Source organism: Chenopodium quinoa, unplaced genomic scaffold (genome assembly GCF_001683475.1).
Source record: "Chenopodium quinoa cultivar QQ74 unplaced genomic scaffold, ASM168347v1, whole genome shotgun sequence".
NCBI lineage: Eukaryota > Viridiplantae > Streptophyta > Magnoliopsida > Caryophyllales > Amaranthaceae > Chenopodium > Chenopodium quinoa.
Window position 1 is genome coordinate 9743549 of NW_018743292.1, and position 15296 is coordinate 9758844.

The 15296-nt window shown below is 36.2% G+C and overlaps 2 protein-coding genes across 2 annotated transcripts; both read left to right on the forward strand.

Annotated features, from left to right (window-relative positions):
- The first annotated feature begins 1506 nt into the window (after nucleotides 1-1506).
- On the forward strand, nucleotides 1507-3000 carry LOC110735917. Its single transcript, XM_021916092.1, has 4 exons — nucleotides 1507-1678; nucleotides 1836-1954; nucleotides 2072-2511; nucleotides 2553-3000. The coding sequence occupies exons 1-4, from the start codon at nucleotides 1507-1509 to the stop codon at nucleotides 2998-3000; spliced, it is 1179 nt and encodes a 392-aa protein (XP_021771784.1).
- A 1609-nt stretch (nucleotides 3001-4609) lies between these two features.
- LOC110736940 (sugar transporter ERD6-like 5) lies at nucleotides 4610-10455 on the forward strand. Its single transcript, XM_021917278.1, has 16 exons — nucleotides 4610-4950; nucleotides 6030-6092; nucleotides 6219-6308; nucleotides 6398-6457; nucleotides 6560-6625; nucleotides 6737-6802; nucleotides 6890-6965; nucleotides 7089-7153; nucleotides 7256-7348; nucleotides 7939-8148; nucleotides 8253-8315; nucleotides 8420-8479; nucleotides 8629-8682; nucleotides 8807-8866; nucleotides 8962-9076; nucleotides 10041-10455. The coding sequence occupies exons 1-16, from the start codon at nucleotides 4783-4785 to the stop codon at nucleotides 10163-10165; spliced, it is 1434 nt and encodes a 477-aa protein (XP_021772970.1). The 5' UTR covers nucleotides 4610-4782; the 3' UTR covers nucleotides 10166-10455.
- Nucleotides 10456-15296: the final 4841 nt, after the last annotated feature.

The following is a 15296-nucleotide window of genomic DNA, read 5'->3' on the forward strand; positions in this document are numbered from 1 at the left end:
AAGCATATGAGAAAGATGGATTTTATCACCTTTATGTTGTGCATGAAGACAAGGTGGATGATGTTAATAGGAGGTTACTTTATGGGCTAGGTGTCTCTTTATACACAGATAGTGAGAGCACAAGTGGGAGAGGCAGTGATATGACAAGCAATGGGGTTGGAGACTCATTAAATATTGAAGAGGGGGTCCACCAACACACAAAGTGTATGATTTCGAAACTAAAAACCCTAGATCTGAGTTTTCTAGCACTCAAAGTACATTGCACAAAACACTTTCAGAAACTGTTCTCCCCTCCAAACCATTTGATACAACCACAAGGCCAAAGCTTCCAATAATTTCAACGCACAAAAAACCACCCACCAGTTCATTGATATAAGTACCCCTTCCAATTCTACCTGCAACTTCCCTGTTCTTCCGGATGTCACTGTTCTTCCTGCATTGCTAGAAACCAACCCAGAACCAAACACCCAGAAGTTGATGGTAACTCAAAATGACACAACAAACCTGAGTGAGGCAGAACCAACTGGTGAATTAGTGCCTGCTGTGGGAATTGTTGAGGAGAATGTGGTGGGTGAGGACTATGAGGTGCAAGAAATTGAGGAAGATGATGCTGAATTAAGCAAAAATGATTATGAGGACAAAGATGATGATGATTTGTTTGATGAGTTTGTAGATCATGATATATAGGAGAGGGTTACTAGGAGTTTAGGGGGTCTGTCAAAGGATGTTGTGGAGGATGATGTTGAGCAGAATATTGAGGATGGTTTGCAGATTGGGAGTAATGAAGACATAGTGGATTCAAATGATGAAGTGGTCAGTGAGGTTGGTTCAGATGATAAGGGGCCAAAGTATCCTGAGTTCAACCCAGAGGTTGATTTTAAGGGCAAAGTGGTGTTGACTAAAGGCTTTAAGTTCCCAACCAATAAGTGCTTTAGGAGGGCTTTACAGTACCATGCTATTGACCATGGTTATGACTTTTACTTTCTCCATAACAACAACCAAAGAGTGAGTGCATCCTGTGCTCATAGATGTGGACGTCCTTGGAAGAGAGCAAGAATTTTGGAATGCAAATGCAATGCTAGAAGAAAGTGTAGGTTTATGATACATTGTAGGAAGTTAAAAGGTGAGGCAACTAGGCAAATTAAGAGTCTTAGGCTTAAGAATATATGTGGGCACCAACATAAGAACTCAAAGATTACTTCACAATACCTAGCTGATGACTGGAGGGATGACCCCACACGGAAGCTAGGTGCATTCATTAAAAGGGCAAGAAGAGAGTGTAAAGTTGAAATAGGCTACTACTTAGCATGGTATGCTAGGCAAAGGGCATTCAAGATGATTTTTGGGGATGCAGCTTTGGAATATGAGAAGGTTTGGGATTATGCAGCTGCCATTTTGAAGTATAACCCAGGAAGTACATCTGTTGTGAAGGTAGATGGAGTGCTTAACCCCCAACCTATTTTCCAGGGGTTATATGTGTGCTTGCAAGCCTGCAAGTAGGGATTCATGGCAGGATGTAGACCAATCTTGGGAGTGGATGGTGCTCACTTGAAGGCGGCTTATCCAGGTATTCTACTGACAGTTGTGGGGAAAGATGGCAACAACAACACAGTAGCATGGGCAGTTTTTGGAGTTGCTAAGAAAGGACATAGCAACAGTTGCAGACTATGTCACTTGGGTTCATAAAGCTGATGAACTCACTTACATGAGTGATAGGAAAAAGGTATTTGTATTGCTTATAACTTAGTTCATTTGTCAAACCAAACTCACCTATTGTATGCTTATTGCTTACTCTGAACATATGACACATGGCCTATTGGATGCATTTGCTACAGTTATGCCTGATGCAGACACTAGGTACTTCTGCAGGCACATTTGGAGCAACTTCAAGAACAAATTCCCTGGGACCGTCTACAAAGAGCACTTTTGGAAAGCTACAAGGTCAACCACAGAGGTACAACATATTTGACATGCCTTTGACTTTTGGAAAGAGCACATTTGATTGCTTATATATGCAACATATTTGACATGTTTTTGACTTTTGTGTACTTTTGGTTATGTATAGCCATAGCATCACTTCAAGCAGCATATGCAAGAGATCAAAAAGCTAAGTGTAGAAGCCTTTAACTACTTACAAGCCATTCCACCTGCTCATTGGTCAAGACACAAATTCAGCTACTTCTCCAAGTCAGGTATGCTCTTGAACAATTGTTGTGAGAGCTTTAACAATGTTCTCAAAGAAGCTAGAACCAAGCCTATTCTGCAGTTGATGGAGTGGGTAAGAAGATATGTAATGGGAAGGTTTTTTGCAAAAAAGGAAGGGCTAAAATCTTTCGCTGGTGTGATCATGCCAACTATTCTGAAAATGGTGCATAGAGGTCTGCAACGAGTGTCCAACATGAGAGTAAGTCAAGCTGACTTAATGGAGTTTGAAGTTGATGACTCAGAAGACACTTATGTTGTCAATTTGGAAACCAAAGCTTGTAGCTGCAACAGATGGACACTTATGGGGTTCCTTGCTGGTATGCACTTGCCTGTATTCAATTGAGAAGGCTTGACATTGAGAACTTCATCCACCCAGCTTATCATGTGGAGACCTACACCAAGACATATGCTCCAACTTTTAAAGCAATGCTAGGTCATCATCAGCAGTGGGAAGTCACTCCTTATCCCAGGCCATTACCTCCTGTACACAGAAACTTACCTGGAAGGCCTTCAAGTAAGAAGAGGAAGAATGAAGCTGGAGAAGATAAAGAGAGGAAGAATGTCAAGAGGGCAAAGGTGCAAAATAAATGCTCTAATTGTGGTGGGTTGGGGCATTACAAGAATAAGTGTCCAAGCCCACCTATTGATAAGCCAAAGAGGAAGCCTGGAAGACCAAAGAAAGTTGCAGCAGCAGGGCAAGCAGTAGCAGGCCAAGCAGCAGGAGCTACCTCATCACAACAACTGAGTCAATCAGCCCAAGCTTCACAACACTCCATCTCATTGTTTGCACCCTAACATGGAACCCAGCAAGCTCATTGAATGATGCCAGGAAATATGTGATGTTTATTTTGAACAAGTTAATCAAACTTTTAATGTCAGGATATATATATATATATATATATATATATATATATATATATATATATATATATATATATATATAAATATATATATATATATATATATATATATATATATATATATATATATATATATATATATATATACACTGTATGTATTCAAAGTTGCTTCTGACAACTAATCTTTTGAAAAACAATTGGTGTACTTGTTTTTTACACCAATTTATGTTATGGTATTTATGTTTTAACCAATTTCATTGCTTCAATTTCTCTTACATTGTGTGCATGTTATTGTTGCTTCAACATTTGTGACAGTATTTAGAAATTAAAACATGCAGTGAGTAAACAAGATGGCACAAAAAGAGTAGATACCAAATTAGATTTCATTTACAAGGGTCCAAAATACACAAAATATTTAGCACATTCTACTTAGCTAAAATCCCCCCACATACTTAGCTTAAACCCCTACATACTTACCAATCTAAGCAATCTACTACCTGAAGCAAACTAATCACCAAAACATCCCACAACCTTAGCATTCTACCTAACTAAACATTTTCATCAACACCACACTAACAATCACAGAAACAACAACACATATGCCAACTTGCTTAAACCCCCCTGCTGCATTTCTGGTAAGAGCCTCTTTGCATTCCCCTTTGAAGATTGTTGATCTTTTAGGCAAGCAAGCCTAGCCTTGACAATAGTCAACTTGGTTGCCCTCTGGTGCCTCTCAGCTAGTAGAACATTAATCACTTCACGTTGCCACTCCGTCTGCTCCTCATCCAGCCATTTGAACGTGTTGCAACCTCGTTCTCCAGCGTCGTGGTTGTACTTTTTGCAAGCCTCGAACCTTCTTCTTGGATTTTCATGAGTTTAGGAATGTCGCTTTGCACAAGGAAAGCCACATGCACAATTCACCATTTTACCTTCAAATTTACCGGCAACAACAGAGGAATTAGTGAAGAGCAAAAAACACACAATAGAAGAATTAGAGAAGAAAAGTACGATGGAGCGCTACGATGGTGAATTCATCACTACATTTGTTGAAGAAATAGATGAAGAACCCTAATTTACCTTTCAATTGCTCTGATTTGGGTGGAGATTTGCCTTAATTTTTGTTGGAGTGATTTGGGGAGGCTTGCCCTAGAATATTTATAGAAGGAAAATTTGGGAGCCAAACAAAAAAGGAGGGAAATTTATCCAACTGTAGGCTACAAGTAGGAAAACTCATGGGTCAACGCCTGAAATTGGGAATCAATGCCAGAAAAGAGAGCCCAGGTTTCATTAAACAAAAAAAGTGATCGTGGTGGTTTTTTTAAACAAAGAATCGTGTAAAATGTTTTTTCTTGCAAAATGAGGCATTTAAAAGGTTTTTTTTGACAATTTTTTTTTTAAAAATAATCTTAATTGATTATTTAAGATTAACTTTAATGATTACAATAAATTATTACTATTAATCGATGGTAGTTAGACAAAGAAATAAACAGCACAGAATCACGTCAGAAATGCCATTTTCAGATTTTCTAATTTGTTAAAATAATGTGACCTTTAGAAAATGATATTTGAACCTTATTATCCAGTACTTAGTCTACCCACCAACTCACCAATGGTTTCTTTCCTCTTCTCTTCTTCCTTCCTTTTAATATAAATTATAGTCATCAATCATTTTCTCTCTCTAAAAATATTTGACAGCTAAAATATCCAAGATCAAATAATGGTTATGGAGAAAAGCCACAGTAGAAAGAATCAACACCGAGAAAAACTTCTCTTGAAGTTGGAGGATGGCGCCACTAATGATGTTTATAACGACGGTGGCGCCACCCCCGTTCTTTTACTTAGCGTTTTCATTGCCGTTTGTGGCTCTCTCGTTTGCGGTTGTGCTGTAAGTTGTTTTTCGGTTATGCTGTAAGTTGTTTTTCTTTTTGTACTCTTTTATTTTTTGTCCGTGGTACAGGATCACCGCGTCATTTAGGATCGGTCGCTTTATATGTTAACCTTAAAATCACTTTCTATTTTCGCATATGTCACAAATTTTTATTTTTTATTTTTTAATTTCATAATAGTTGCAAAATACAGAGTACATCTCATTACTCATTAGGTGTTCGAAAAATTGTTAGTCAGGCCTATTTGGGATGATCAAATGAATTACTCAGTAGTAATTTCAAATTAAATAGGCGCCGTAATAAATGATGGTAATGATAAAAAAAAAATAAAAAAAAAAATATTACTCCGTATTACGTCAATATCGATAAAATTTTTCTGACAGGTGAATTTCTTTTTAATCAGTTTTAATTACAACTTGTCAACTTGGGAATCATTAAGCAAATTTTCTGGTTTACGTTGTTGATCTTCATGTAGTTCGTACGTTGCACGTCTAGCCAAAATTAATACGAAGAATAAGTAATTAACATTGATTAATATTCTGATATATCTGGAGCCACTGGATGTAATGTTTAACCATATTGCTGTCTTTTTAGCAAATTAGAATAAGCCCATTGATTATAAAATAGAAAATCAACTGCAGGCTGCTTATGTTATGTTATGCCCATGATTGTCATCATGTCATGCATTTAAGTCAAATTGAAATATTTAATAATAATAGTAATTAATAACAGTTGAGAGTTGAAAATTGACAGAGTTTATCTTTTTTCAATTTCATGGATTAAATCATTAGATTATTACATGCAAATATTAAAATTAAAAAAAAAAAGGTCCAATGGTCCCTGTTCTCTTCGAGTGGTACTTTGAATGGTTGTGGCCGTGTATGACCTAAGATGGTACATTAAATGAGTTTAGTAAATAGTAATATTATATATTCGATGGTTGTGAGAGACTAACAATTGGGCACAATTTTGTAACACAGTTTTATGTGTTGGGTTACTTTCAATATATAGAATCTCAAAATTGATAAGCAGGATAATTAGTTGGCTAATCTAGTTTTTCGCTATTTGTTATGCATAGTTGGGCTATAGCTCCCCTGTACAGTCTGGAATCATTGCTGACTTGAAACTCTCAACAGCAGATGTAAGTTGCTTTGTTTATGCTTTCTAATCTTATTATGGAGTACTTTGCATATCTTAGTTAGTCTTTTGTAAGTGTCACGGAGTAGCTTCTTGCCTTCTACTTTGATGGCCTTATGTTTTTCTGCAGTATTCCCTCTTTGGATCAATGTTGACTGTTGGAGGTTTGTTAGGTTCACTAGTCTGTGGTAAACTTACAGACTACTTTGGTCGTCGAGGAGTAAGTTCTTGTTCTTTTTAACCTTTTTCGAGCATGATTAGTATTCAAATGGAGCTTACACTAATCAATCTTTGTTATTTTTGGTGCAGACTATGGGTTTATCTGACATACTCTTCCTCACTGGATGGGTTGCAATCGCATTTTCTAAGGTTTTTCCCTAGACATTTAATTAAGGATAAATTTTTCGAGATGTTAATAGTTGCTAAATTTCTTCTCTCTAAATCCGACTTTCTGTTGGTATAAATTTGAAGGATGCTTGGTCACTTGATGTTGGTAGACTATCTGTGGGTTGTGCTATGGGGCTTACTGTTTATGTGGTAATTGTTTCTGGAACACATGTTTTTAATACTTTTATGACTTAGTTGTTATTCAAACTAAGTTGAATACTGAGATTACATACTGATTAAGCAAAACATTTGCCACAACAGGTTCCAGTGTACATTGCAGAAATTACACCAAGAAATCTTCGCGGTGGATCTGTGCTTCTTCATCAGGTTAAGATAAAGCACTTACAGTCCAATACTTCTTACGATTAATAAAAATAAAAGTCATAAGTTCTAATATATGCCCTCATATTTCAGTTGATGTTATGCTGCGGAATAGCTCTAGCTTACATCTTGGGACTTTTAGCAAATTGGCGCGTCTTATCTTTGATTGGTAATTTCATTATTTCTGTTATCTTGTTTCTTTCAATCTTTATTACTTACATTGTAATGGCCATTTATATATCCAAGCTTCATCAAAACAATATTTGTTAATATCAAGCATAAACTGTTTCAGGTGCTGTTCCGTGCATCATACAGTTTTTGGGCTTATTCTTCATTCCAGAGTCTCCTAGGTGGTTGGTAAGTCACAATCAGATTCTTTTTAGTGCGTAATTGATTAGTTACAGCAGGTTAAAGGCATAAAAATTTGGAAATTAAGCTGTGCAACCCCTGTTCTTGCAGGTAAAGGTTGGTCATGAAAAAGGTTGTGAGTCTACTTTACGAAGACTTAGGGGAAAGAACTTCGATATAGCTCACGAAGCAGCTCAAATCAAAGTAATATACATTCTTCAAAATAGTATCAGAGGACTTAAACTACTTGATTTAAGGAAGATTTGTGTAAAAGGACTTTTAAGTGGTTGATTTTGTTTAAAAGCACCTTTTAAGTGAAAAGTTGTGAAAAATGACCTTTTAAGTTGTATTATGTTGTGCGGGGGTACTAGGCTGGGTTTTCCGGGTGGTCAACAGTGGAGCTCTGACGTTGACTCTCACGTGGAGATCACGTGACTTCGGAAAAAAAGGCCACACGTTTTTTTTCCCTTTCCCTTCAAATTTCCCTCCTTTTCGAATTACCCCTTTCATTTTTTCCCCTTTCATACTTCCTAAAAAAACGTGTGGGCTTTTTTTTAAAAAGTCACGTGACTCCCACATGAGAGTCAACGCCGCAGCTCCACCGTTGACCACCCGAAAAACTCAGCCCAGTACCCCCTCACAATATAATACAACTTAAAAGGTCTTTTTTCACAAATTTTCACTTAAAAGGTCCTTTTAAACAAAATCGACCACTTAAAAGGTTCTTTTACACAAATTTTCCTTGATTTAATTGCATAAGTGCATGTAAGATTTAAGCATTAAATATCTTGCAGGACTGTGCTGAAACTATTGATCAAGTCTCGCAAGATAGCTTCTTCGACGTGTTCCAAATGAAGTATGCTTTTGCACTTACAATAAGTCTTGGGCTCATGGCACTAGCATCATTTGGTGGAACGAATGGGATTTTGTTCTATGCAACTACAACATTTGAATCAGCCGGGGTTTCAGGCAAATTGGGTACCATTGCAATGGCTCTCATCCAGGTAAAATAGGATATTTTCAGGACAATGAGCATTATCAGTGATGAAATATAAAATACTCTCCTTTCTTCTGCTAAAAGTATTTATTCTGCTATTAAACTCTGCAGCTTCCCCCTACTTTTCTTGGTGTATTTTTGATGGATAAAAGTGGAAGACGACCACTTCTACTGGTGAGTATGCTATGTGATGTAACATGTAGCTAACACTTCGTAGTATTCATCTTGCGTGTCCTTGGAAGGTGTTTGACCGAGGTCTGTTGTTGTTGTTGTTATAGTTTTCTGTTACTGGAATGGGAACAGCTTGTCTATCAGTGGCGCTGTCTTTCTTGATGAAGGTTTGTGTCAATGCATTACATGCTTTCTTACATAGTATCTGCAAACTTTAAACTTTTTTCTTATTGATTATAGCTCTTTGGTTCTTCTTTCTTAGCTGAATTAACTTATTTGTTGTTTGTGTGTGTGTGCGCGTTTGTTTTCTGTGCAGGATTATGGATGGATGCCACACTTCAGTCCCTATTTGGCCCTATTTGGCATCCTGGTAAATCAAATTCCTCAACGCAAAAGCTAAACTTGATCCGAAATTGCATGACCTGATGTTAACCTGATTCAGAACTGATCAAAAAACAGTTTGACTAATGCTCGGTTTCATGATTCTACTACAGATTTTCTCAGCAACATTCCCTGTAGGAATGGGAGGGATACCATTTATTATAATGTCAGAGGTAGACATGCTTCTCTTCTTGGTTTCTTTAGTTTCCTACATTTGTTTCCTAAGTTATTGCAACAGAGTTTCTGAACTACTAGTATGTTATTGCAGATATTTCCAATCAACGTAAAAGGGGCTGCTGGAAGTCTAGCGACTATAGTCAGCTGGTCGAGTGCTTGGGTTGTCTCCTACTCATTTAACTTCATGATGGATTGGAGTTCATCAGGTGAACATTCTTTGCTCGGCTTTTTCGAAATAAAGACTACATCACATGATCACCTCAATTGACTGTTTAAAAACTCTAAAACACTAGTGTCTATTTCCAGAGTTTTGTGCCTATAAACATTGTCCAGCTAACCTATAAAAATTGCTACTATTGTTAGAATTAAAAAACGAGACTCCACGTATAGTAAAACCCTGCAAAATTGACTCGACTTGAATGAATCGACCCATACCTAAATTTCACCAAAAATTGATTGACTTGAATGGTCTGACAAGAAAAAATTATACTTGTAGTTGAGAAACTTGAGATCAATCAATTTATAATTACACATTGAGAGAAATCTAACCAGATTCATATGAGTATATATATTTTTATTCTTATATGTAATTCTGTAAATCGCATAAGCTAAACAAAATAGAGTTTGCAAACAATGACAGTGTCAAAAATCAAAATGTGTCAAGACTGTCAACTAATCGAATGTAAAGAAATGCACCGTACAGAGTAGTTTACTGTTTATAAATGCCACGCAAAAGGATCTGCAAGGCTGCAACTAATTGTCTATGATCTACCTAGTGGAGCCCATTGGCCCACTATCTTTAAAGCTACTCTTGGGCCCAATTCTCTTGATACTCATTGCTGACACTTAGAAGTCTGGCCCATATGGTCTTCTTGTCCAGCAATCTACACAGTGCCCATAGTACTAGTACGGTTATTAACCAAACAAGCAAAGGGACCTTCAACCAAGGTCATTTAGGGCCTGAATACCCGTAAATTATTGTAATGTAATAAATTAGTTAATGAATTTAAATAATCTATATCTACTTATAAGGGGACATAGTGATTAGTTTTGAGCGAAAGGTAAAAGAATCAAATCTTAACCCCTTTAATATTTTCGATCAAGATCTGCCATTGTAAACAAGCACTTAATATAATACGTAATCCCTAACGCGACATATTTGATTTACAGGCACATTCTTCATATTTACAAGCATCAATGTATTGGCTTTGGTCTTTGTGGCGAAACTTGTTCCGGAGACAAAGGGACGTACATTGGAGGAAATACAGGAATCACTCACTCATACTCTGTATTAGAAATGTACAAGATATATATAGGAGAATATACATGTACAATCAAATAAAAAGGGCTGCTAGGACGAATTTGGGGATTGATTGTGACTTGTGGAAGGTTGTTAGGGTGTATGTGCTAGGAATTTGGTATGCATTGAAGAAATGAACATGTTATGCCTTAAATATGTATTAGTTTGTACCTGATGCATCTATTTCTTGTTGTTTCTCTTCTTTTTAGCTAAATCCTGTAATTACAAATGCATTCAGTGATGAATTTATCTATTAATGAAAATATCAATTTTTTTTTTATGTGATGAAAGTCTTATTTTATACCTGCAATGCTTGACTTGAAATGGTGTTGGTGTTTTGGCTTTGTTGTTGGCTTGACATAGGGTATATTGATCCTGACTGAAGGAGTACACTGTTTTCTCTCCTTCAATGTCAATGTAGAAGGCCCTTGTGGTTGTTGTTGAGAGGGTCTTTGATGGTTTGGGACCTCCTGTAAAAAAAAAAAAAAAAAAAAAAAAAAAAAAAAAAAAGAAGTTAGTCGTATGAATAATTTGCAAAAAATAGCAAATGCAGATGAATAAGTGAGAGATACTTATTGATGCAACTCTTTGATAGCCATTAGGGTATGTGTAGACCCCAAATCCTCTCATATGCATGGGAACAGATGTATTAGTTGCATCTGCAGGAGTTGCTGGCACGTCTGTTGTGGGTGTGTGTTGGCTTTCTTTTCTTGGAGCATTCTTTGCCGCCCTTTTTGTTATGGGCCTTCAAGCCACATAAGCTGCAAGTCTGAGGATTTCCTGTTTTCCTCAGCTTACCAGTAGTTGTGGTCTCCCCAGCTTGATATCTCCTCTTTGCCTTAGGTCTGCCTTGCACCTTTTTCAATTTAGGTGGGATCACAAGGGAATTAGCTTGTGGTCATTCTTGAGGACCATTCAAAGGCTCTAGCAGAAGTCATATGCTTTCATGTACTTCTCCTTACTAAAACATTCATTGACATAGTGTTCTGGTCGGTCCACCTTATTCCAAATAGCATGTAATACCCTGGAAATTTCTTTCCCTTAAAATACTCTTTTTACTCTACATAAAACCCTTTTTAGGAAATAACCAAAATATTACCGCCACCGTGATAACGGCTAAGGCAAATTTTTAAAGTCACACAGCGGAAGTCTAAAAATAAAAACCAACTTTTAAAAATTAAAACCCGAGTTTACAACCTCAAAACAAATGTAAAATAAAACATTCACAAGTTGGAACCAATTCAAACATGGCCCTTCTTAAAACCAATTAAAAACAAACATAATAATGTTAGTCTATAACAAATCAATAATTCAAAAATATTAAAACTAAGAAACATAACAAGTAACTCTCTGCACTCTATCCCATCATGCTCTTCATGCTTCAAGTACCTGTTACTTTCTCTTTACTCAACTCTCTACTCACCATATAAATGGGTCATAGTAGGGTCAATCCAAAGGAAAGCCAAACACAAACACAAAAGTACGAATCAGCAAAACTGAGTACATATGCACCACACTAACATGAATATCCTAACATCAAAATAAAAAATAATTAGAACATGCCCGCCGCACAATCACAAGTCAACTTACCTTTGACTCATAAATAGCAATATTAATTATTAATAATAATTTTGGATTACACATCGAACGGGTTTCCTTCCTTGAAAATAGCCGCCCATTTAAATATGGAGCTTCCAATCAGGGAGCTACCCCAATTGGCACCTACTATGTCACCTTGTAACGAAATTCCAGCGCATTAATAATAAAAGAAAGTACAGCGTCCTGTACCCCTATAGAAGCTATGGTTAAATATAAAACCCCATAACTCCCCCCATATATTCATACTCAAGGTATATACGTTCCAAGAGTTTTGGTGCGTATCCTCTTACACTTTACGTGATTTACCAATTTAACTTGTGATGACTCAAACCAATTAATCAAGAACAAACATAAAAGCAATCAATTCATATTTCCAATTCTTGAATTAATTAGTGAGCACATACTATTTATTTTAATTAAAGTTCCTTGCCTAGTTTTGTGCACAAAATTGCACAATTATTAACTTCGTGCATAAAATACACTTATAAACTTCCTTGATTCAATCTCAACTTATGTGAGTGAGTAATAAACTAACTTCCTTGACTCAACTCCAATAATAAATGGGTGAGAAATAAACTCATGAATCATACTCAATAATTCTAACTTTAGCTCTTTAATTCATATATAAGTCTTGCTTATTAAATACATGCCTTCTTGATACTTGAAAATAAAACATACTTCCATTATTCATACATATTCAACTTGTATCATACCTCAAATAACATATTCACATGCTTGCATAACAATTCATGATCAACCAACATCAATTCCAAGCATATAATCAACCAAACATGCTACTAATTCATCACTTAAATTATACTTTATAATCCTAGCATGATACTACGCATTACACATTATTCTTGTGCACATATGTACCTTGAAAAACGCCTAAACTCGGCCACACTCGCTAGAAATCACCTAGCTCGAAGCTTCCTACAAATAAGAATGCATAACTATAATTAATCTACTATTCTCACAAATTTCCAGCAACTATAATACACTTTAAAACATACTAATCAACCCAATTTATTTAATGACATAAAAGCCATAAAACCTTTTCTTTAAGTGGCTACCTCAAATCCTTTCAAAAAGACTTAATTTTTAAGACTTAAATAAAATTTCAGCATATTTATTTAATATAAAACATCACTAATAGACAAGGAAATCATATTTAAATCACCAAAACCTTTTTCCCTTTTATGCGTAATCAAACCCTAACTCAATAATTAAAAAGTAGAGTGCATAGATAAATTTCAGCATTAATTGAGGGTTTTAAACTCATTAAAAACATGTTTAAATCACTAATTAAACAACAACAACAACCTAGGATCAAACCCTAACCATAAACATTAAATTCCCAAATTCTAGGGTTTGTAAATTGGGGTTTTTGATTGAATAAAAATCTGAAAATTATATAAAGAATTTAACAACATCAAATACCCAAAATCAAAACCAAAGCATAATCAAAATCATGCTTTAAATTAATAAAAACAACAGAATTAAATTAGGAAGAGAAAAGAGTTTTTTTTTTTTTTTTTAGTAATAATACCAAACCACAAAAACAAAAGGAGAGAAAAGGAGGGGTTGGTCGGCGGTGCGCCGACTGCTGCTGGCCTCCAGTGGCTGCCGGCATGAGGGGAGGAGAAGAGGGAGAGAAAGTCTAGGGAAAGAGGAAAAAAAAGAGGAAAAAGAAAGGAGAAAAAGGCGAGAGAAAATAAAGAGAAAACTTTTGGGATTTTTGTGAAATCTGACAATAATGATTTTAGAGTGAAAAATCTTGAGGTTTTGAAGTATTTATACTCCCCTTTTAAAACAAAAACTCGTAATTACAAAACTGTCATTACTCCCCCTTGACTTCTTCCTTTGGGGCCAACTTGTTGGGCTCTTAAGTGTCCTTAATTTCCCAACATTTTGATCCAATCAATTAAATAAAGATGACCCAATTCAAAACACTTTTATTGCCTCAATTAATGACTCATATAATTTTATGCACACTTACATAATATTTAAATAATTAATTTCTTTTAAAATGAAATGAATCATTTTAATCTATAAAAATAAATAATTTATATATATATAAATATTATAAAAATACGGAGTATTACATAGCAACCACATCATGCTTGCAGGGAATGCCACTAACTTAATTGCCAAGCATTGCAGCTGCAAGTCCTGTCCTGTAATTTAACCCCTCCCTGTCCTGTGTGGCACCTTGTCTTACCCCATAGCAGTAGGCCCCATCCCAGAAAGCATTCCAACCCCTAGCCCAAATCTTGTTCTTTTCTAATCTCTGTTGTATCCTTGGGCACAACATGATTGATTTCTTTCCAATCTCATCTCTTTTTTTGTGTAGTCTTTCCATTAGCCCCTCCCTGATGTCCTCAAGCATTGTAATGATTGGCTTATGCCTAGAGGTCAAAATGTAGGCATTAAAAACCTCACTCATGTTGTTATCAACACTATCACAACATGACATTAGACTGTAGAAAGTCCGGCACCATTTCTTGTAATTTCTTTTCAACAAATCTTCAGCAGCATCTGCAGAAATGGCTATCATCACTTCAATATTTTTTAAAAATTCATTCTCAGTGCTACTTTTTGTTGTTATCCAAAATTGTTTTCCGAATTCAAGGCCCCCACCAAAAACCCCTATGAAGTTGCAGTACACATGCCTAGCACACACCCTGGTTTCAGCTTCTGGGAACACACCAAACACTACTGCTAGCAACCCCTTCTGCTGGTCAGACATGAATGTGTAATCAGCCCCTGTAGTTGTCTCCAAATCATTAGCAAGTAGAGACAGGAACCATGTCCAACTTTCAGTGCTCTTTAGGGAAAACATTTGGTTGTTTTCATCCCTCCCTACAGCAACAAGTAGTTGCCCCCCAAAAGGGTCTTTAAGGAAGCAGCCATCTAGGGAGATAAAGGGCCTATAACAAGCCTTAAACCCTTTTTTCAGTGCTTCAAAACACAAATACAATCTCTCAAAAACAATAGCACTCATTTGCAACTTAACTGTATTCCCTCTGTAACTCCTTAAAATTTCTGCAGCATACCTAGGAAGTAAAGCATATTGCTCCAAGTATTCACCAATAATCAGGGCCTGACCCTTCTTCCTAGCCCTGTAAGCAAAGAACTTGCTCACCCTAATTCCTTTTTCCACACATATTGTCTCCTTGATATCATGTAATTTCATGTAGGGGTTTACTCTAAACCAATTTGCATAATTGGTAGCAATCCAAGTAGATGTCATTCTTTTCACTTTTGCTGCCCTGCCACAAGTGTGCTCTTCTACGTGAGATTTGACAACAATATTTCTTTTGTCTTTGTCCCATGAATCCCATATTTTCCAAGGGCAACCTTTGTCATGCTGCCTACACTTAGCACCCACCCTGTTAGGATCATTTCTGTAATACTGTATGTTCCTCCCAGACCCCAATGCTGTAGTTAGTCAAATTAAAGCTTTTCTGAACATCACGACATTCTCAAATGGTTTACTTAAAAAGAAATCAGATTAAGTTTTCTCA

Coding starts and splice junctions, on each gene's coding strand:
- LOC110735917 (XM_021916092.1), top strand. CDS start 1,507: ATGGCAGGATGTAGACCAATCTTGGGAGTGGATGGTGCTCACTTGAAG. Junction 1,955..2,071: donor CTACAAGGTCAACCACAGAG/GTACAACATATT, acceptor GTATAGCCATAG/CATCACTTCAAGCAGCATAT. Junction 2,512..2,552: donor AACAGATGGACACTTATGGG/GTTCCTTGCTGG, acceptor TCAATTGAGAAG/GCTTGACATTGAGAACTTCA.
- LOC110736940 (XM_021917278.1), top strand. CDS start 4,783: ATGGTTATGGAGAAAAGCCACAGTAGAAAGAATCAACACCGAGAAAAA. Junction 6,626..6,736: donor TGGGGCTTACTGTTTATGTG/GTAATTGTTTCT, acceptor TTGCCACAACAG/GTTCCAGTGTACATTGCAGA. Junction 6,803..6,889: donor GATCTGTGCTTCTTCATCAG/GTTAAGATAAAG, acceptor CTCATATTTCAG/TTGATGTTATGCTGCGGAAT.